This window comes from Globicephala melas, chromosome 11 (assembly GCF_963455315.2).
Source record: "Globicephala melas chromosome 11, mGloMel1.2, whole genome shotgun sequence".
NCBI classification, from domain to species: domain Eukaryota; kingdom Metazoa; phylum Chordata; class Mammalia; order Artiodactyla; family Delphinidae; genus Globicephala; species Globicephala melas.
Window position 1 is genome coordinate 63,053,679 of NC_083324.2, and position 20,738 is coordinate 63,074,416.

General features: G+C 55.5%; 2 protein-coding genes and 1 pseudogene across 33 annotated transcripts in view; all 3 read left to right on the forward strand.

Annotated features, from left to right (window-relative positions):
- The window catches only part of SYNGAP1 (synaptic Ras GTPase activating protein 1), a 31,634-nt gene extending 16,060 nt beyond the window's left edge, over positions 1–15,574 (forward strand). For 3 of the 14 annotated variants that reach the window (XM_030871055.2, XM_060307154.1, XM_060307153.1), the window contains 11 exons: positions 848–1,474; positions 1,602–1,746; positions 1,964–2,108; positions 3,649–3,885; positions 4,016–4,217; positions 4,433–4,611; positions 5,263–5,304; positions 5,704–6,778; positions 7,213–7,386; positions 8,512–8,723; positions 9,857–10,730. In XM_030871055.2, coding sequence (XP_030726915.1) covers positions 848–1,474; positions 1,602–1,746; positions 1,964–2,108; positions 3,649–3,885; positions 4,016–4,217; positions 4,433–4,611; positions 5,263–5,304; positions 5,704–6,778; positions 7,213–7,386; positions 8,512–8,723; positions 9,857–10,286 — 3,468 coding nt within the window. In that variant the 3' untranslated portion in view covers positions 10,287–10,730. The other 11 variants (XM_060307157.1, XM_060307155.1, XR_009565667.1 and 8 more) reach the window with 10 other exon arrangements.
- Positions 15,575–15,872: 298 nt separating this feature from the next.
- On the forward strand, positions 15,873–16,812 carry LOC115860584 (GTP-binding nuclear protein Ran-like; annotated as a pseudogene).
- A 575-nt stretch (positions 16,813–17,387) lies between these two features.
- Positions 17,388–20,738, forward strand: part of ZBTB9 (zinc finger and BTB domain containing 9) — a 92,847-nt gene continuing 89,496 nt past the window's right edge. For 18 of the 19 annotated variants that reach the window (XM_060307555.1, XM_060307554.1, XM_060307556.1 and 15 more), the window contains exons 1-2: positions 17,388–17,637; positions 17,876–20,572. In XM_060307555.1, the coding sequence (XP_060163538.1) occupies positions 17,882–19,291 (1,410 nt within the window). In that variant the 5' untranslated portion in view covers positions 17,388–17,637; positions 17,876–17,881 and the 3' untranslated portion in view covers positions 19,292–20,572. The remainder of the gene's footprint in view (positions 17,638–17,875; positions 20,573–20,738) is intronic. The other variant, XM_060307557.1, reaches the window with a different exon arrangement.

A 20,738-nucleotide genomic window follows, 5' to 3' on the forward strand; every position in this document is an offset into this window, starting at 1 on the left:
AAAACTAGACCCAAGATGCTGGATGTGATCTGCCCCATGCAGAGTATAAACACCAGGCTCTTTTCACACTGCAGCATCACCTGAGCCTCACTGGTCATTGTCATCCTCCAGGCCCTTTTCACACTAACTGTATAGTCTCACCTGCTGCATTTATGCATATTTTGCAATTATCTTCTGATTGTATTTAAAGGACTCCTCAGTTATCCTGTTCAAATTCCACCTTAATATTTTGGGTTTATTATTCTAGCTTTCAAAATCTTTTCTCAGTACGAATTCTGTCGTCTGATGTATGAGCTCCCTCTGTATCAGTTTCCTGTGGCTGCTGTAACAAATTACCACTCTCTGGACTGCTTAACACAACAGAAATTTATTCTCTGACAGTTCAGGAGATTGGAAGTCAAAAATCAAGGTGTCAGCAGGGCCTTGCTCCCTCAGAAGCTCTAGGAAGAATCCTCCCTCGTCCCTTCATACCTTCTGGTGGTTGCCGGCAGTCTCAGGCATCCCTTGACTTCTTGCTGCATCTGTGCACTTTCTGCCTTCATCTTCATATGGTCATCTCCCCTCCTGTGTCTCTGGTCTCCAAATCTCCCTCTCTGTATAGACCCCAGTCATTGGATTTAGGGTCCACCCTCATCCAGTACGACCATGTCTTAAGTGACTATAGTCACTTAATGTGACTATGAAATATGAATTCTGGGGTGACACGGTTTAATCCCGCACATGCCTTCTCAGCCCTGTGATTGCTGGTGTCGGAGACTATCTGGCTTTTTCACCGTCTCTCCTCTTTTGGTGTCTCTGTCTCTCTGTCCCTTCCCCTTCATCTGCCGCACCCGCCCTACCCTGGCAGGACAACAGCCGCCGGGTGGACAACGTGTTGAAGCTGTGGATCATAGAGGCACGGGAACTGCCCCCCAAGAAGCGGTACTATTGCGAGCTCTGCCTGGATGATATGCTGTATGCACGCACCACCTCCAAGCCCCGCTCGGCCTCGGGGGACACCGTCTTCTGGGGCGAGCACTTCGAGTTCAACAACCTGCCAGCCGTCCGGGCCCTGCGGCTGCACCTGTACCGTGACTCAGACAAAAAGCGCAAGAAGGACAAGGCGGGCTATGTCGGCCTGGTGACTGTGCCTGTGGCCACCCTGGCTGGGCGCCACTTCACAGAGCAGTGGTACCCCGTGACCCTGCCGACAGGCAGTGGGGGCTCCGGGGGTATGGGGGGCTCGGGAGGGGGAGGGGGCTCAGGGGGTGGCTCAGGGGGCAAGGGCAAAGGAGGTTGCCCGGCTGTGCGGCTGAAAGCGCGTTACCAGACAATGAGCATCCTGCCCATGGAGCTGTATAAGGAGTTTGCAGAGTACGTCACCAACCATTATCGGATGCTGTGTGCGGTGTTGGAACCCGCCCTGAATGTCAAGGGCAAGGAGGAGGTCGCCAGCGCGCTGGTTCACATCCTGCAGAGTACGGGCAAGGCCAAGGTGAGTACTGGGCCCTCAGGACAAGGTGACCTGGGAGTGCACACTCGGGATAGTAAGGGTAGGGCACATCTGTCTTCATCAGCTTGGGTTGGACAGAGGCTGACCCTTGGCTTTTCCTGGCCCCCAGGACTTCCTTTCAGACATGGCCATGTCCGAGGTGGACCGGTTCATGGAACGGGAGCACCTCATATTCCGTGAGAACACGCTCGCCACTAAAGCCATAGAAGAGTACATGAGACTGATTGGTCAGAAATACCTCAAGGATGCCATCGGTATGGCCTACCCACAGGTGTTCTTCCTAAACCTGCCAGATGCCCACCCCAGCCCTAAGTGTAGCTACTCCAGACCCCAAGTCCACCCTGCCTCAGCTTGATGCTTCTGGGCCCAGAGTCCCCTCCAACCTGATTCCGAGATTCCCCAAACCTTGGCAGCCCCTGTCCCTGCCCTTCGAAAGTGTGACCGCCCTCCGCTGTGCCCCCATCTCCACAGGGGAATTCATCCGTGCTCTGTATGAATCTGAGGAGAACTGTGAGGTGGACCCCATCAAGTGCACGGCGTCCAGTCTGGCAGAGCACCAGGCCAACCTGCGGATGTGCTGTGAGTTGGCCCTGTGCAAGGTGGTCAACTCCCATTGGTGAGACTGGGAACCCTGGGTTGGGGGGACAGGGTTGGGGGAGTCGTGTGTTCATCTGTTCATCCATCTGTCCATCTTCAAAGAGGACTGAGCACCAGTTATGGGCAAAGCATTGTACTTGGTGCTGTAGAGCAGACAGAGAGCCATGAGGCTTGGCCCCTGCCCTCAGAGGACCTGCACCAGAATGAGTAGGGACAGATTAGATACACAGAAAGCCACAGAACGGTACAGTATGTGTTAAGTTCCAAGTGAGGGTACCCCCTCCCCACACCTCCGCAATGCAACACAAGGTCAGAGAAGGCAGATCTTTGACTGAGATAAGCAGGGAAGGCTTCGTGGAGGAGGTGCCCCCACGGCTGTGCTTGGAAGACTAGGTCAGGTTCTGATGTATAGATATGGTGGGCTGAGAAGACGTTTCGGGAGAAGGCTGTGGAACAGGCCCACGCGTGAAGGTGAGAGGTCCTGGGACAGCAGGCAGAGGTAGTTTAGTGGAGTGTGTGGCTCACAGTGGAGAGTGATGGGAGACGTGTCTGGACAGGGCGAGGAGAGTTAGAATCTGAAGGCCTCCGCTGCCAGGTAAAGGAGTTGGAGCTCATTGGTAGGTCGTGGGATGCCAAGCAGTATCATGATTGAGAAGGTTAATTCTTAAATGGAGGTGGGTGTGGCAGGTGGCTGGAGTAGGGACAATGAAGTCCAGGCTAGTTGGGGATTGTTGTTAATGGTTCAGGCATGGAAATCATAGCCTGAGTCAGGATGGTAGCAGGAAAAGTAGAAAGGGGCTACTGTAAGGACCCTCTGCGGAAAGGATCACCAGGAGTCAATGGGTAATTGGAAAGGAGGGGGCATGTCTGTGGGGAGCAAGGACAACTCCCAAGGCCATGAGGCTGGTGGTTGGGAGACCACGGTGGCCTCACTGACAGAACTGGGGAGTCAGGAGAGGGAGCCCAGTGGAGGTTGGAGATGTGGGGAGCGATGCTGAGCTCACTTTACACCAGTTAGAGTTTAAGGTGTCAATGGGACATTGAAGAGGAGGACCAGGGAGGTGGGAAGAGTGAGCTCTGAGCCATTCCAGGGACTGGGGATCATGCCTGGGACACCTCCATCCCCATTTCCCTGGAATCCAGAAGAGTTGGGGGGTCCGAGCTCCCTGTACCTCGAGTGACCCTCCATCTCTCTCCCATCTCTGTCTCTCCCTGGTGTCTTTCTTCTCCTCCTCTCCTTGTCTTTCTCACACTTGCCCCTGTCTCTCTCCCGCGTGTCCCTCTCCCCTCACCTCCTCTCCCCTGCATTCTCTCTCCCTACCCTGTCTGTCCCCTCTGTCCCCTCTGCCATAGCCCTCTTCCTCCAGCAGCCTCCTGTCCTCCTCCTGCGCTCCCGCCCTCCCTCCCTCCCTGTCGCTCTCACCTCTGTGAGGGTTCCACACCCTCACCTCCTTCCACCCCCCTCAGCATGTTCCGTGGAAGCTGAGGGTCTCTGGGGCTCAGTCCCGGTCTCTCTCTTTCTCTCTCTCTCTCTCTGTCTCCCCACCCCGTCCCCTCAGCGTGTTCCCGAGGGAGCTGAAGGAGGTGTTTGCGTCTTGGCGGCTGCGCTGCGCAGAGAGGGGCCGGGAGGACATCGCAGACCGGCTGATCAGCGCCTCGCTCTTCTTGCGCTTCCTCTGCCCGGCCATCATGTCACCCAGTCTCTTTGGGCTCATGCAGGAGTACCCAGATGAGCAGACCTCGCGAACCCTCACCCTCATCGCCAAGGTCATCCAGAACCTGGCCAACTTTTCCAAGTGAGGGAAGCCTCAGGCTGGGTGTCAGACGGGGCTGGAGTGGGCAGGAAGGGTCTCCCGAGTCCCTAGAGACAGGCGTGGGTTGGAGGCTTTCTGGGTGTGACCTGTACCTTCTGGATGCTTTGGCCAGGTTTACCTCAAAGGAGGACTTTCTGGGCTTCATGAACGAGTTTCTGGAGCTGGAGTGGGGTTCCATGCAGCAGTTCCTGTACGAGATCTCCAACCTGGACACACTGACCAATAGCAGTAGCTTTGAGGGTTACATCGACCTGGGCCGAGAGCTCTCCACGCTGCACGCCCTGCTCTGGGAGGTGCTGCCCCAGCTCAGCAAGGTGAGCATAGGCCCCTTGGCACGTCCTCAGGTTGCCAGAGGCTCCTGTGGCCCGGAGACCACCCCCTGCGCAGATTCTTCCCCCCCTCCTGTTCCCAGACATGTCACTGCCACTTTCAATGCCACTTCCCCAGCTCAGACTCCTTCTACCTGAACTCTCTGAGGCTCCCTTAAAGCTGGGCTGTTAGCCCCCAGGTAATAGCCTCCCCATTCCAGGAAGCCCTCCTGAAGCTGGGCCCACTGCCCCGGCTCCTCAACGACATCAGCACAGCTCTGAGGAACCCCAACATCCAACGGCAGCCAAGCCGTCAGAGCGAGCGGCCCCGGCCTCAGCCTGTGGTGCTGCGGGGCCCTTCGGCCGAGATGCAGGGCTACGTGATGCGGGACCTCAACAGGTGAGCACCCAGGACCCCAGGCCTGTGCCCTAGGCGCCTTATGCTTCTGTCCTGGATACACTCCACTGGGCCCCATGTGCCTTTCTCGAGGGCTTGAAAGAAAGGAAAGAGAAGCGTTTTCTCAGAGAAAACGGTAAGGAGACAAGTCCAGTCAGTAGTTAGCTGCAAGCCAGAGGGAGCAAGGAATGTAGAGCCCCCCAAAACATGCTGAGATTCCGCCAGCTCCAGCCTGGCATAAGCTTAGGAGGTCCCTCTCCCTGCTCAGAGCTGGTGTTCAGCCTGTACAGTTGGACCAGCCACCTGGTGTCAGAACATTCAGGTAGCTCTGTATTAGTTGGTAAAGCAGCACCATCCCCAGCCCCGCCACCAGCACCCCTCAGACCTTGCCCCGATTCAGCACTACAGCAGTAGCCCCTGGACCCCACCCCGCAGAGCCTCCCCACCACAGCCTCCAGGCTGGGAGGCGCACAGATCCGCAGCTGCCGCTCGTTGTTTTGATGACCATCCTGCTCATTCCTCTGCCCGCATCTCTCCCTCCATGATACCATACCCATCCCACCATCCCCGCCTCTCCTTCCACACATCCCCAACTTCCACCTGCCTCTCTCCTTCTCTCTGTCTGTGCTCGTCCCTCTTCCCATCTCTCTCCAGCTCCATCGACCTTCAGTCCTTCATGGCTCGAGGCCTCAACAGGTGAGGGGCTCTCCCCTCCCCCGCCCTCTCCTCTCCTGTCTGCTCCCCCGCCAACCCCGACTCCAGTGGCCATCACCTCCCTCCGCTCCTCTTCTCCTCCATGCGCCCTCATCTCCTCCACATCTGCCCAGACCTGCCCCTCATGCCTCCTCCTGCTGCCCCATCTCCCCTTCTCCAGGCCTCCCTCCCTTCCCGGAGGGGCCCTGTCCCATCCTATTTCCTTCGCATCCCCTCCCATCCCCCCAGCCTGCCTGCCCTCTCCCGAGCTGCAAACGTCAGCTCTCAGCCCTTCCCTGCGGGTCCCACTCTTCACCCCAGGCCTATGCTGGACCACAGAGGCTCTACTGCTAGCAGCCTGGGTCTTACCTCCCACTCGTGTGCCCGCTTCCCTTCCTGCAGCTCTATGGACATGGCTCGCCTCCCCTCCCCAACCAAGGAAAAGCCCCCCCCACCGCCGCCTGGTGGGGGGAAAGACCTGTTCTATGTCAGCCGCCCACCCCTGGCCCGGTCCTCACCTGCGTACTGCACGAGCAGCTCGGACATCACAGAACCGGAGCAGAAGATGCTGAGTGTCAACAAGAGCGTCTCCATGCTGGACCTGCAGGGTGACGGGCCCGGTGGCCGCCTCAACAGCAGCAGTGTGTCCAACCTGGCAGCCGTAGGGGACCTGCTGCACTCGAGCCAGGCCTCCCTGACTGCGGCGTTGGGGCTGCGGCCCGCACCTGCTGGCCGCCTCTCCCAGGGGAGCGGCTCATCCATCACGGCGGCCGGCATGCGTCTCAGCCAGATGGGCGTCACCACGGACGGTGTCCCTGCCCAGCAACTGCGCATACCCCTCTCCTTCCAGAATCCTCTCTTCCACATGGCTGCTGATGGGCCAGGCCCCCCAGGGGGCCACGGAGGGGGCGGAGGCCACGCTCCACCCTCCTCCCATCACCACCATCACCACCATCACCACCACCGAGGTGGAGAGCCCCCAGGGGACACCTTCGCCCCATTCCATGGCTATAGCAAGAGCGAAGACCTCTCCTCAGGGGTCCCCAAGCCCCCCGCTGCTTCCATCCTCCACAGCCACAGCTACAGTGATGAGTTTGGACCCTCTGGCACTGACTTCACCCGTCGGCAGCTCTCACTCCAGGACAACCTGCAGCACATGCTGTCTCCTCCCCAGATCACCATTGGTCCCCAGAGGCCCGTTCCCCCAGGGCCTGGAGGTGGGAGCGGCGGTGGGGGCAGCGGCGGGGGTGGCGGGGGCCAGCCGCCTCCGTTGCAGAGGGGCAAGTCTCAGCAGTTGACAGTCAGCGCTGCCCAGAAACCCCGGCCGTCCAGCGGGAACCTGTTGCAGTCGCCGGAGCCAAGTTATGGCCCTGCCCGTCCGCGGCAGCAGAGCCTCAGCAAAGAGGGCAGCATTGGGGGCAGCGGGGGCAGCGGCGGCGGAGGGGGTGGGGGGCTCAAGCCCTCCATCACCAAGCAGGTAGGTGGGGGTGGGAGGAAGGCCGGAGGGGTGAAGAGCAGGGAGGGAAGAAGGAAACGGGTTGGGGGGGGTGGTAGAACAGAGACTGTGGTTTGAAGTTACAATTTTCTCACTTCCTTTCATTCATTAAACAAATGTTCATAGAGGGCTTGCTTTGGCGCCACGTGCTGTTCTAGGCACTGTGCACTTGGCATTGAACGACAGACAAAACTCCCTGCCCTCATGGGGCTCCTGAGGGGAGATATGATGAATAACTAATATAGCTTTCACGAGGTGATGGGTGCTAGTGCAGGGGACAGGCTGGGGACTCTCATCTAGTGTGGGGGACAGGAAGGGGACTCTCGTCTCTTTGGGCAGTGCTCCCTCCCTCTAAAAGCACTCTGCCTCCTCCCACCTTCCCTCTCTCCTTCTGCCTCCACCTCGCCCCGTCCCAGCATTCTCAGACGCCATCCACACTGAACCCCACGATGCCAGCCTCCGAGCGAACGGTGGCCTGGGTCTCCAACATGCCTCATCTGTCAGCTGACATCGAGAGCGCCCACATCGAACGGGAAGAGTACAAGCTCAAGGAATACTCGAAGTCCATGGACGAGAGCCGGCTGGATAGGGTACGCAGGGCTCTCCCTGCCCCAAACCCCGTCTTACCCTTTACCCACAGGGCAGGCTTCTAGTCCCTTCCAAGGGCAACATCTGTAGTCAGGTAGTTACGATGAAAAAGAAAGGACAAAGACCCGATGTCTTCTCCTGAGAAGCCCTCTGTCAGGGGAGGCCAGATACAGTCCATTGAAAAACCCATTTCAACTGTGTTATTTTGGGTTACACACATCATAGACTGTCTGGGGAAAAGCATGCTCTATATTAGGCTGTCTCTGTGTTCTTCCCCGGGGAGAACATGTTGAAGCCCTGGCTCCTGTGACTTCTCAGGAAGAAGTCAGGGGAAGGTACTTCACTAGCAGTGGGAGCTGTACATTGGGCGAGGGGCAGAGTGGTCGTACCAGGACCCATGCGTGGCTTACCCAGTCACTGTTCCGTGGGCATCGGTGACAGAGGGTTGGTGGTTAGGGGGAGGGTGGTGTGTATTGGCCCATGTGTGGAAAGTCTGTCCAGACTCTCAGCTGGTGGTGGTCCCGAGCAAAAGTCAGCAGGAGCTCTGGCCTTCACACACTTAGCAGAAAGTTCCTTGGGAGCCGTTGCTGCGAGGACCCTGAAGAAGAGGGTAGCTACAGGGTTAGATTATATATACAGAATACGTGACTGCAACTTGGGGAAGCAGAGAGGCTTTTGGGGAGAAGTGGTCTCTGAGCAAAGGAAAATGTTGGGATTGATGTAGATGGACTTGAGCTAAGAGAATCTTCAGGCCTTATAATAAATTATTTCCAGCACCATTTAACAAGCTGAGGCCAAAATGCATTCCACGTGTGTCCATGAGTCTGTCCAGGCTCCTGTGTGGGTCCTCCTGTGTCCAGATGCACATGTGAGGGCATGTGTGTACCTCTAGGGTGGGGGAGTCCACCATTTTGCTCCATCTTGAGGGAGCCTCAGCCCCACGGAAGGGCCTTCTTAAAGGCCAGTTGTGTGTGTGTGTATGACCAACAGGCAGAGAAGGGCTGGAGGAGGCTGGTGGGGTGTCCCTCACCACATGGTGGCTGTGCTTGGCAGGCAGGGGTACAGGCTGGGTGGTGGGGTCAGGCACAGCCCCCCTCACAGTGCGGGGTCGTGTGCCCGGCGGGCAGGTGAAGGAGTATGAGGAGGAGATCCACTCACTGAAGGAGCGGCTGCACATGTCCAACCGGAAGCTGGAAGAGTATGAGCGAAGGCTGCTGTCCCAGGAAGAACAGACCAGCAAAATCCTGATGCAGTATCAGGCCCGGCTGGAACAGAGCGAGAAGAGGCTAAGGCAGCAGCAGGCAGAGAAGGACTCACAGATCAAGAGCATCATTGGCAGGTGAGGGGCGGCCCGGGGAGGAGTGGCAAGGGAGAGCCTGAGGCTGAAGAGGGCCAGCGAGCTCCCCCCAGCCCCCAACCACCATCCCCCATCCCCCAACGCAGGACACCAGGAGGAAAGCCCACCACCCTCCTCCCAGGGTTGTCACCCACTCCGTCATCACCAGATGGAGAGAAACCTCCCGCTTAGTGCATTAAATATCCCTTTACTAAACCCTGATCTCTCTCCTAGTAGAGTAACTTCTGAAGCCCTTGGAAAATGTACCTCTTACTGTCCAACCATCTCTCTCTGTCTGGACCTGGCCTAGCCTGGGACTCCCCCACTGGTTATTCTCAACTCAGCCTGTAATGTTCACGCCAAATCTAAGCAGGGGTCCCTTGGCCATAGTAGCCCCTGACCGTCCCATCCTGGGCCCACCCTCCTCTGCAGCCGTGGAAAGGTATTCCATCAGAAAGTAAATGATGCTTGTTATAGCCTGTGCTCTGTCAAGCCCTGGGCTCCAAGGAGGTGCCTCAACAAGGGGATCAGTTAGCTTGAGAACTGGGTAGGACCCCCACTCCAACCAGAGCCAGCTCCATTTCCACGCATTCTAAATGTATTTTTGAGTAAGATTAATTAGAAGAAAAAGGTTTGACTGGAAACCTTTTTGAAAACCACTGCTTTGATATCCTTTATGAGAAGTTACCTTGAGAATCGTCACAGAAGGCAGGGAGAGTCCGGGAATTATGATTGCAGAGACCCCTCTTGGGCGAGGGGTGTTTAGGGGCTGCCCTGGAGATGGCCTAGTTTCGGTGAGGTGGGGTGGGGGATGGAGAAGCCAGGTCTTCAGCCACAGGGTCTGAGGGACGGCACGGTCCTGAGTGGGAGCGCAGAGGGCCGGGGTGCCTGGTGGTAGGTAGGGGGTCTCTGAGGCACAGAAACCCGTACTTAGCAGGGAGATGCGAGCGTCCCTGAAAGGAAGGTGAATGACAGGGCGTCTTTTGGAGTCAGAACAATGGAGGGATTCTGAGCGCGGGGGAGAAGGATGCCCAAGGCTTTTCCAGAGAGCTGTGGGGTTCCCCGGGATCATGAGCTCCCCAGGCAAGCTCCGCGCCCGTGCCCGCCACTAACCCCACTGAAGCCCGTCCCTTCAGGCTGATGCTGGTGGAGGAGGAGCTGCGCCGGGAGCACCCCGCCATGGCTGAGCCGCTGCCCGAACCCAAGAAGAGGCTGCTCGACGCTCAGGTGGAAATTACAATGTCATTTATCTTCTCCGTGTCCCATCCCCATCCATCCCACTGTCCTTCGTGCAGTCACTGCACCAGCCACCCCAGCCCCATCGCCATCCGTCTCTCCCATTGTTCTCCGTTTGTCCACTGGCTGCTCCCGGCAGCCCCCAAGCGACCCCATTTTCATCCCATTGTCTGTGCCTTTGTCACTCCCAGCAGTGTCAGCCCCCCTCCCCTGCCGTGCCTCCCCACCCTGCCTTTCCCACTTCTGTTTGCGTTTCAGGACCTTCTACCAGAACCTCAGACCCCACCAAGTTCCTGGACCCCTGCCCCTGCTGGGCCCACCCCTGTGTGAGTCAGGGAGTTTGGCCTCCTCTGAGCTCCTCTTGGGACAGGAGGGCCAGAGGCTGCAGTTTGCTAGAACAGAACCCAGGGCAGTAGGAGTGCTAGTGTCCTCAGGCTCCGGCTGGTGCCCTGGGGACTTGGGGTACTCGTCACCGCTGTTCTCTGGGCCCCCCAATCCCCATCACTCCTTGACAGCCGCCACTGGGCCTCCTCTTCCCGACTCCTCAGATCCTGAAAGCCCCCTGTCCTGTAAGCTCTCCCTTCCTTCCCTCGGTGTTGAAGGCTTAGCCGCCTTCTTTGGCCTGCCTCTCCCTGTGGTCCTCACTCCTGACTGGCCTCTCCAGCTCCTGGCTGCTCGCCCTTTCTCTCACCAGCCAACCTTTAGGACCTCCCTCCTGCCCCCTTAACCCCTCGTTCTCCCCCAATTCTGCTCACTTCCCACCCATGCTCCTCTTTCCTCTGCTCTGACCTCCAGGCTTCCCCCCCAGCACCACCAAGGCTCCTGACCCCATGACCCCACTCTCTCCCCCTGCAGCTCCTCATCAGGTAATTCTCCTGGTTCCGCTTTGACCACGGGCGGAGGACACAGGGGGAGGTGACTCCGGACCACTGCAGGTTGGTCGTGAAGCCCACTCCCCTCTGACTCTCCGGAGCCTCTCCCCTGCTCACTGCTGCCCCCCACACCCGAGGACCTCTACAGGCCCGACCCTCCGGACACCTCCTGCACAGACCTGTCTCCCCAGGCATTGTCCCAAGAGCACTTCCTGCCGCCTCCCAGAACTCCTGACCAGTACCAAGCACCTTACCCTAGATGGCCCGCACATCCCCCAGATCACACTCCCCTTCCTACACACCTCCCCGTGGCCTCCTCCTGACTCTCAGTCCTCCTCCTCTACCTCTCCAGTGTATGTCTGTCACCCCCCATTTCACCAAAGCGTCCTTGGGGGTTGGGATGTTGGGGTCAGGGTTTGTTAAAGGGGTGGTGGTGATGCTGGGTTGGGGGCCCCTGGCTAAAGGGGCTGTGCTGGCTGCAGCAGGTAGGCTGGGGTTTCCTCTTCCTTCTCCCACACCTTGGTTCTGTAGAGAGCCCTCCTTCCTCCCACCCCTCACCTGTTTCTCTCTCTTTCTCCTTCCTTACATCTGTGAGGTAGAAGGCATCTGGGGTTCCTATTCAGCCCCATTGGGTGGGAATTAAGAGTGGGTAATTAATTAAGGGAGACTTTGGAGTGCTGGGAAAGGATGCTGTTCAGATGTCGGGACAGTAAGGGTGAGTGGAGCAAGGAGGAGCGAGAAAGGAACCTTGACAGATGTTAGGATGTGGACTGGTGCATGTGGCATTGGGAGTTGGAAGTGGGGGGAGGTGTCCTCCTAAATAAGATCGTGGGCTCTGTAGCCATGTTGATTCCAGGCAGAGATGCCAGAACCAGCAGATTAAATAACCTCTCGTCAGTGCTTACAGCCCTGGGCTGCTAATGCCACTCACTCCCCCTCTCCCGCCACCCAGTGGCCTTGCCGGACACAGAATCCTACCTGAAAAGCCAGTAAATGGGAAGCAGTCAGCCACTGACATCACTTCTGAGATGCTTTATTTTCTGCGGGATTGATCTGCAGTGGGCAGTGTCTCCTCACACTGTAATTTTAACTCTCTGCCTGCCCGGCCTCTCTGTCAAAGTAGTTGGTGAGTTAAAAACAGATGCTGCAAGGCACCAGGGGACCTCACCATTTAAAGGACTCCTGTGGTGAATTCTTTTGTAAAGTGAATAATGGCACCCTAATTTATCTCCTTTCTAAATTTGGGTCCATGGGGGTGTTGGGGGCATGCCTGTGTGCTGTTGCCAGCAGACAAGCAGAGGGAAGGGAATCTGAGGTTTCCTTCCCCTGCTCTCCTGCCACACTCAGGATACCCTACCAGACAGGATTTCCTCTCTTGCTGGCTGTGGAAAGTGTGGGAGAGGCACGCTAAGAGGGTGGCTTTGCTTAAATCTTGGGTTTGGGTGACCTTCTGAGAGATGAGGAGAGGTGACCTGGGAGCCTCTGCTTGGAGTGTTTTTATATCTTTTAGAGATTCTGTCAGACACAGCTAGGTTGCCAGGATTCAGTGCCCTATGGTCCAGGAAATAATTTGGACACATTCTCTAAACCCCTTTCAGGTATTGGTCCCTCTGCAACTCAGCCATTAACATAAAAATTAATTATGTGCCTGTATTTTTAAAAGCCTAAGCAAGCAACCCAAAGTGTAGAGCACATGGCTTTCTTCTCCTCTCCCAGCAGAGGAACAGAAGCCAGAGCTGAGGCGAGGAGCCAGGAGTTGGTCCAGGAGGGGTAGGAAGGGGTAGAATAGGACCAGGGGTGGGAGTAGGGTTTGGTACCCCTCACCCTCTAACTGGGAGCCCAGGGTGAGGGAATGAAAGGAGCGTGGGGGTGGAAAGGAATGAAGCCCTTCTGTTTCCTGGGGATGCAGAGCTCGGGGCATGCTGCGTCTCTGCAGAAGCTCCTAGTCCTTTCCTTCCTGCCGTTATTGTGAGCGAGAGGCGGCCCCTCCCACAGTGTTTTCTCCTTCCCACATCACTTCCCTGAATCCCCTTCCTTTCCCCCCAGTACAGTTAAACCTCTCTAATTTGGAATGTTATATTTGAGAAGCTGGCCACTGTGAATAAGTGACAAAACTGAATGACAGTGTCTATTTAATGAAATGCATGTCTTCATACTATATACAGTAAGTAGAACTCAATGAACGAGGCTTTCCCACTTGAGGCCCTCAGGGAGCATGTGTTAATGAGTAGATAGGATTGAAAAGTCTGTTTTCTGGTATAGGTTAAATATTCCCTCCCACATACACGTTTCCACTATTAATTTTGCTTAGCACACCCTTTCTTCACAGATAAAGGAAAACTCAAGCCCAGTTTTTGTTCAAATTATGAAAAAAAATCCCCAATCCATGGGGGTTTGGATTAATGAGGTTTTGCTGTACTGCTTCCCCTTGTTCCCTCTACACAAAGTTCCCACCTCTGATTGGGGGTGGCCTGGGAGGGGGGGCACTGGGCAGGGGAAGATGCAAGGGTTAGGCTGGGGGTGAGATAGGAAACTTACTTCTTGTGAACTGGGTTCCTGATGTGACTCCCTGGGTTGAAGGCCCCTGTTAGGAGTCAGGGGTGAGATTCTCTTCTCCCTGATCCCAGAAGATGTAACTTCTCCTACAGGTGAGAAACAAAGGAGGAGGATGCGGGTGGGGGTGTCCTGGGGGAAGGGGGTGGGATGTGGTTTGTGGAGTGGGCCAGCTCTGGGGGAGGCCACTGCTAGGAAGCTGGCACCCAGGCCCCCGCGAAGCGTCTCAATAAGTCCGCGCTCTCCTCTTTGGTGTCTTGCAGGAGAGGCAGCTTCCCCCCTTGGGTCCAACAAACCCGCGTGTGACGCTGGCCCCACCTTGGAACGGCCTGGCCCCCCCAGCCCCACCTCCCCCACCCCGGCTGCAGATCACTGAGAACGGCGAGTTCCGAAACACCGCAGACCACTAGCCCACCTTGCATCACAGACTTCCTTCTCCCTCCCTGTGCACCCCACCTTGGAACGGCACCAACCACCAGGACTGGACGTCGCCGAGGGACAGCGGGATTGCCTCCCTGAATGCCTCGCTGGGGGGCACCAGTCCCCCACCCCCACTGCACCATTTCCAGGAGGGAGAGCAGGGACCCTCAGCTGCTCCCTTTTCCTTCCTGTTGGGGTGCTTCCCCCTGTGACCCCCAGGAACCCTTGCCCCAGGACACCACCTACCCCACACAGACCCCTTCACTCCGGGGTGCTATCCCCATCCTCTGCCTCATCGTTCCCCTGAGCACTGGGGGACAGACCCTCACCCCACCGTGGGGGTGCGGCACCTCCAAACTTTCAACTTCAGGGTGATTTTTTAGCAGTAACCAGAGCTGACAATCTAACTCCCCTCCACCGCCCCATTTTGGCCTCCCCTGTCCCCCTTGTTATGGGGAGGGGACCCCAGGTGAGGGGGCCCTATTACCCCTTGATTTCTCAGGAGCGTCTGGGGGGGCTCAGCACGCACAAACTCCTTCTCCTCCTACCACTCTTAAATTTACTCCCTCCCCACCCAGAACCCAGATGGGGTGGAGGGGCCACCGGGGCAGGGAGGGGGTGGCAAGGGGGGAATGGGAGTTGTCTCCCCTTCTTCCCATACCTGATCTGCTCTTGGCTGGTCCCAGAGCGGGGTGAGGGGGCTTGTGCCCCCCCCTCCCCCAGTGTGTTGGGTGGGGCGGAATTGAGGTTTGGGGGAGGGGTTAGGGTTTAGGAGCGGGTGTATGTTGGGGAGGACAGACTAGTTGATCTGCCCTACCCTGACACACACAGCCCCGCTGCCCCTTCCCTCTCTTTTCTTGGTCTCTACTCCCAGGGGGAGGGGGGAACTTACTCTAGGAAAAGCCATGCCTCTCTCCCCCAGGGTGGGGGGACCTGTGTTGGAGGAGGGGTGTTGGGGGCCCCCTTCCATGACTCTGTCCCCCGGGGGAGGTAGGACAGGGCTGGGCTTCCCTCTCATCCTCCCCCCCCTCCCCAATCTCCCTCCACCTTCCTCCCTCCCGCCAGGTCCACAATTTTTCGGTGTTTCTCTGTACATAGCTCTCTGGCGGGATAGGGGAGGTAGGATGGATGGGGTTTGGTGTGGGTAGGTCACAGGAGGGGAGAAGCCCCTCCTTGGCACCCCCTCTTCCCTGACTGCTGTCCCCTACCCAGCCTTGCCCCCTCATCCCTTCTTGCGTTTGGTATTGAGACTCTTCCCAGACTCGACCCTTCTTTCTTTTGTATGGACAGTTCCCCTTCAGTCCCATCCCACTACACACATACACCCAGCCGGGGCCAAATTTATACTTATATAAAAGTTGTAAATATGTGAAATTTTATCCCTGTGCCCTTTCCTTGCTTTCCCAACCTCAGACCCTACCCCTGGACTCCCTTTCTTCTTCTCTTCTTTGGCTGTTGTAATTATCTGGGGTTTGTACTGTACATATCCAGGGTGTGTGTGTGGGGGCTGGGGGCAACCCCTCTGTACAGAGCTTCCTGGCCCCCTCCCCCTCATGCTTCCCTCCCCCGGCCACCACCTTAAGGGTAGGGAGATGTTCTTCCTACCTGTTTTATTTTGTTTTCACGTTCTCCCTCCCCACCCTACCCCACTCCCAGCCTACTCTATCCCCAGCCACTGTACCTTTTTCTCCACTCCCAGCCCCATTTCCTTTTTTTCTGGAGTGTGTGGTGAAACAGAAAAATCATGTTTAATAAACGGAGATTGTTCTTTTATCGCTGTGCTTACTTTCCTAGGCTGGGACCTCCAGGAGGACCAGCAGGGTGACGAGCTGCTTTTTGAGAGGAAGCTGACAGCCTAGGAGAAACTGTATATCCTTGTGTGGTGCCGTAGTCTTCACCCTAGAATATCGCTGTCCCGACCAGCGAGATTTATTGTTTTAGTTAGAGTAGGGGTTTTGCACTGGCCAAACTTACTCCGTCTATCTCTCCCCTCACCACTGCACCACTTAACCCGAAGGAGTAAAGAGGTCAAGGAACAGCAGCATTAAATAAATAAATAAAACATTTTTTAAAAAGAACAGCAGCATTCTCTGATAAAAGATTCCAAGTATACATCTACGTGTACCTTAAAAATAATTACCTAATTGGTAAAACTACATTTGTGAAACATCATCTGACTGGTGAATTTGAGAAGTATGTAGCTACCTTGGGTGTTGAGGTCCATCCCCTTGTATTCCATACCAACAGAGGACCTATTAAGTTCAATGTATGGGATACAGCTGGTCAGGAGAAACTTGGTGGACTGAGAAATGGCTATTATATCCAAGCTCTGTGCCATTATAATGTTTGATGTAATATCGAGAGTTACAAGAACGTGCGTAACTGGCATACCGATCTGGTACGAGTGTGTGAGAACATCCCCATCGTGTTGTGTGGCAACAAAGTGGATATTAAGGACAGAAAGGTTAAGGCAAAGTCAACTGTCTTCAGCCGAAAGAAGAATCTTCAGTACTATGACATTTCTGCCAAAAGTAACTACAACTTTGAAAAGCCCTTCTCTGGCTTGCTAGAAAACTGATCGGAGACCCTAACTTGGAGTTCGTCGCCATGCCTGCTCTCGCCCCACCAGAGGTGGTCATGGATCCAGCGTTGGCAGCGCAGTACGAGCACGATCTAGAGGTTGCTCAGACAACTGCCCTCCCGGATGAACATGATGACCCGTGAGAAAGTGAAGCTGGAGCCCAGAGTCAGAAGTCTAGTTTTATAGGCAACTGTCCTGTGATGTCGGTGGTGCAGGGTGTTTGCCACTTTATTATATAGCTAAGCAGAACATGTGCTTAATCTTTGGGATGCTGAAGGAGATGAATGGGCTTCGGAGTGAATGTGGCAGTTAAAAAAAAAACAAAAACTTTTTTTTGGGACCTGCATATTTGTGTTTTGGAACACAGTTGTTTCCTCCTTGAGTTTCACATATAAGAGTGCTACAGTCACATCACAATATTCAGTGGTGGAATCTTGTTTGTCACCGTCATTCCCATTCCTTTTCGTTTAGAATCAGAATAAAGTTGTATTTTAAATGTCTAAAAAAAAATTACCTAGAAATGAAGTTTATTTAATTGCTAGAGGAAAAATAAAAATTAGTTTAAATGCTCCCGTGCGGAATGGAGGAAAGAACATGGTGCCTCAGCGATGTGCGGTCCAGCCCCAGGGCCACCACTTGCCATCCTCGGTTTCCCCCGAGGAAACGGGATGGAAACACCTACCTCGCTGGTGGCGGAGCCCGAGGGATACAAGGTGATGCGGTCAATACGTAGCCCATACAGTAAGTGCCCGCTTAATCTCGCCTTCTCAGCACCTACTAGAGGCGGGGGCTAAGTTTAATCACGGGAGCGCACGCCCACCCTTTCTGCGGCCCGGCTGGGGCCAGCGGCTTCTCGCCAGCACCGCCTTCTCACCCGCGCAACCAATCAACATGAGGCTTGTAGGCCGGCGTCCCCCGATTGGCTGCCTCTCTGGCACCGCCCAGCGCCCCGGCATCCGCGTCCGGCGGGGAGGCGGTGGCTTCCGGCCGGGGCGGTACGGTTGCTGCAGAGGCGCTTTGGACGCCGGGCCGCGTGTGTACTCTCGGGGGCGTGGCGGCGGAAAGGGCCGGGCGGCAGGCGCTGGCGGTCTCCGGGTGGCCGCGCCTCCCCTGGAGCCGGACTCTGCGGGCACGTGAGTGGGAGCGGAGCGGCAGGGAGAAGCCGACCCGGCCGGCGAGGTCCGGCTCGCGGCTGAAGGACCTCCTAGTCTCCACAGGCCCTGGAAGTTCAAGCCTCGGTTGGTGTTTTGTTGTGGTATGTTTTCGTTTTCTCGGCGGGGGAGTGCGTGGGACTGATCTGCCCGAACAGCTGCCGACTGAAAAGTTTTCACACGTTGGGGGGCAGGGGAGGCGGGCGTTTGAGGAGACACGGTTCCCCTTATCCAGAGCTTCTGTGACCCCGTCCCTTTCCTTCACAGCCCTCTTCCCGCGCGGGCTCTACCTCACCCCTCACCTCCTGTACTCGACCCCTCTGGGGTTTCTCTCTTCCCCAGGAGGCCATGGATACCTCGACGCCTTTGCCTCCCGTAGCCCCCTCCCCGGCCTGCAACCCAGCCCCACGGACGATCCAGATCGAGTTCCCTCAGCATAGCTCGTTACTCCTGGAGGCCCTGAACCGCCACAGGCTGGAGGGAAAGTTCTGTGACGTGTCCCTCCTGGTGCAGGGCCGCGAACTTAGGGCCCACAAAGCGGTGTTGGCTGCCGCCTCTCCTTACTTCCACGACAAACTACTTCTGGGGGATGCACCACGTCTCACCTTGCCCAGCGTCATCGAAGCCGACGCCTTCGAGGGGCTGCTCCAGCTCATTTATTCCGGGCACCTCCGTCTGCCACTGGATGCTCTCCCTGCCCACCTCCTTGTGGCCAGTGGTCTCCAGATGTGGCAAGTGGTAGATCAGTGCTCAGAGATCCTTAGAGAACTAGAAAACTCAGGTGGTGGGATTTCAACTCGGGGAGCGACCCCTTTCCACACACTTCTTTCCACCACATCCTCTCCAGGAGACTGGTGCATCCGCTCTTCCCCTTTCCAGACTGTGGCGCAGTCTTCCGCTTCTACCCAGAGCCGCGTTGGAGGGGAGGGGAGTGAACTGGGAGATATGTTACAGCTTCAAGTTGAAGAAGAGGAGGAGGAGGAGGAGGAAGAAGAAGATGAGGAGGACCAGGGGTCAACAGTACCCTCTCAGACTCCTCAGCCTCAGAGAGGGTCAGGGGGTTTTCCCCGCTCTCCTGCATCCCACGCCCTACCCACATCCACTACTCCTTGCAGGCTTGCAGAGAGCGAGAGTGCTCCACCTGAGCCTCCTGCCCCTCATACTGTACTGCCTCCCAAAATCTTCTACATTAAGCAGGAACCCTTTGAGCCCAAGGAGGAGATATCAGGAGGCGGAACTCAGTCTGGAGGAACAAAGGAGGAGACCAAAGTGTTTCCAGGAGGGAACACTGAAGAGAATGGAGAGCTAGGGTTCTTGCTGCCCTCAGGAGCAGGGCAAACATCTGGAGGAGGTGGTCCATCCTGGAAACCAGTGGATCTTCATGGGAATGAAATCCTGTCAGGGGGTGGGGGACCTGGGGGAGCAGGGCAAGCTGTGCATGGACCTGTGAAGCTAGGCGGGGCACCCCCTGCAGATGGAAAACGCTTTGGTTGTTTGTGTGGGAAGCGGTTTGCAGTGAAGCCAAAGCGTGACCGGCACATCATGCTGACCTTCAGCCTTCGGCCCTTTGGCTGTGGCATCTGTAACAAGCGCTTCAAGCTGAAGCACCATCTAACAGAGCATATGAAGACCCACGCTGGAGCCCTGCATGCCTGTCCTCACTGTGGCCGCCGGTTCCGAGTCCATGCCTGTTTCCTTCGCCACCGGGACCTGTGCAAGGGCCAGGGCTGGGCCACTGCTCACTGGACTTACAAGTGACTACTGAGGGCATACACAAATTTCCAGGACAAGGGAGCCACTGCTGCTGTTGGGTACTTACCCCTCACTACCATGGCACTGCAATCCTGTATCTTGTTAATTATGCCAAGAGGATAGCTATGTTATGGACCTCTTGTTTTTGGGTGTGGGCTTCAACCTGACCGATTTGGAAACTGATTTCTCATCTCACTCCAGGTTTTGGCTAACTACCCTACAGGAAAGTGGTTTACAGGCCATACGTAAATCGATCAGTTGCCCATAATAGATATTCTTTTCATACAGGAAACTGGAATTCAGATTAGAAGTTTATATGATGAGAGACGAGTTAGCAAGAAAAATTATGATAAATATTTCATTCAGTCTCTGTGAGTAGTTAAGGGAGCTGGTCTCCATCTAGAGATATGTTTGATTCAGAGTTCTGGTAATCCGGAGACTAAGCTCTAAGCTTTACTCTCCCTCATCATTGCTGAAATTATGTGAGTAGAGGTCTTCTTATATACTTTTGTTAAAATTTTCCAGAAACCCTTCAGATTATAAATTGCTTTCTCACTAGTAGGTAATTTTACAACACCTTTTTTGTTGTATGTTGTAGTTGAGCACTTTAACAGATTGCGCATTCCATGTGTCACTTAGATCCCTCTTTAATAGAGGATCTTAGTTCCCGGACCAGGGGTCTAACCTACGCCTCCTGCAGTGGAAGCACAGAGTCTTAACCACTGGACTGCCCAGGAAGTCCCTCTTGTCTACCTTTGACCACCACTGATCATCCATATTGATCACACTGACTGGAATGTGACCAGTGAACTCAGGAGATGGCCACTGACCTAAAATACTCTCAGGGTAGAATCACCGCTCTGAAGAAGTGGCTATGGTCAGAGGGACTCAGGGCTGAGACGGCACATGCTGAAAACTAGAGAAATAACTGCACAGTGGGACCACACCCCCTCCCTTTCCATCCCTACCCAGGGATGGAAAGCCCTTGACATCCCCTTGGTCGACACATAGAAGGATAGATGTTGGAATGGGGAGATTGTCATAAGTTTCTTAATTTCTTCAAATAAACTTTGCTGTGAAAGCTAAGCTGACAGTGGACTGAATTGAGTCATTTATATGGGAGAGACGATGTGAGAACAGAGTTGCAAAGACTTGGACATATTCCTTATGCGGCTGGGTTATGTTGATGGGGGAAGAATCGGATAGTCTCACACTGCTGCAGAGAACACTGTCCTGGATGTCAGTGGGCCAGATTCTCAGCCCTGACCTGCCCCTGAATAACTTCTGGTAAGTTGCCTTATTTTTCAGAGTCTGAACTGTTTTGTTTATTTTTTTATTAATTTTTTTTTGGTGGTGTGGTATGTACCTCCTAACTCGTTCTCTGTCTTCTTTTTTTTAAGGGGTTGTTCACATTTTTACCTATAATATTCCCTGACTTCATGTATTATGTTTA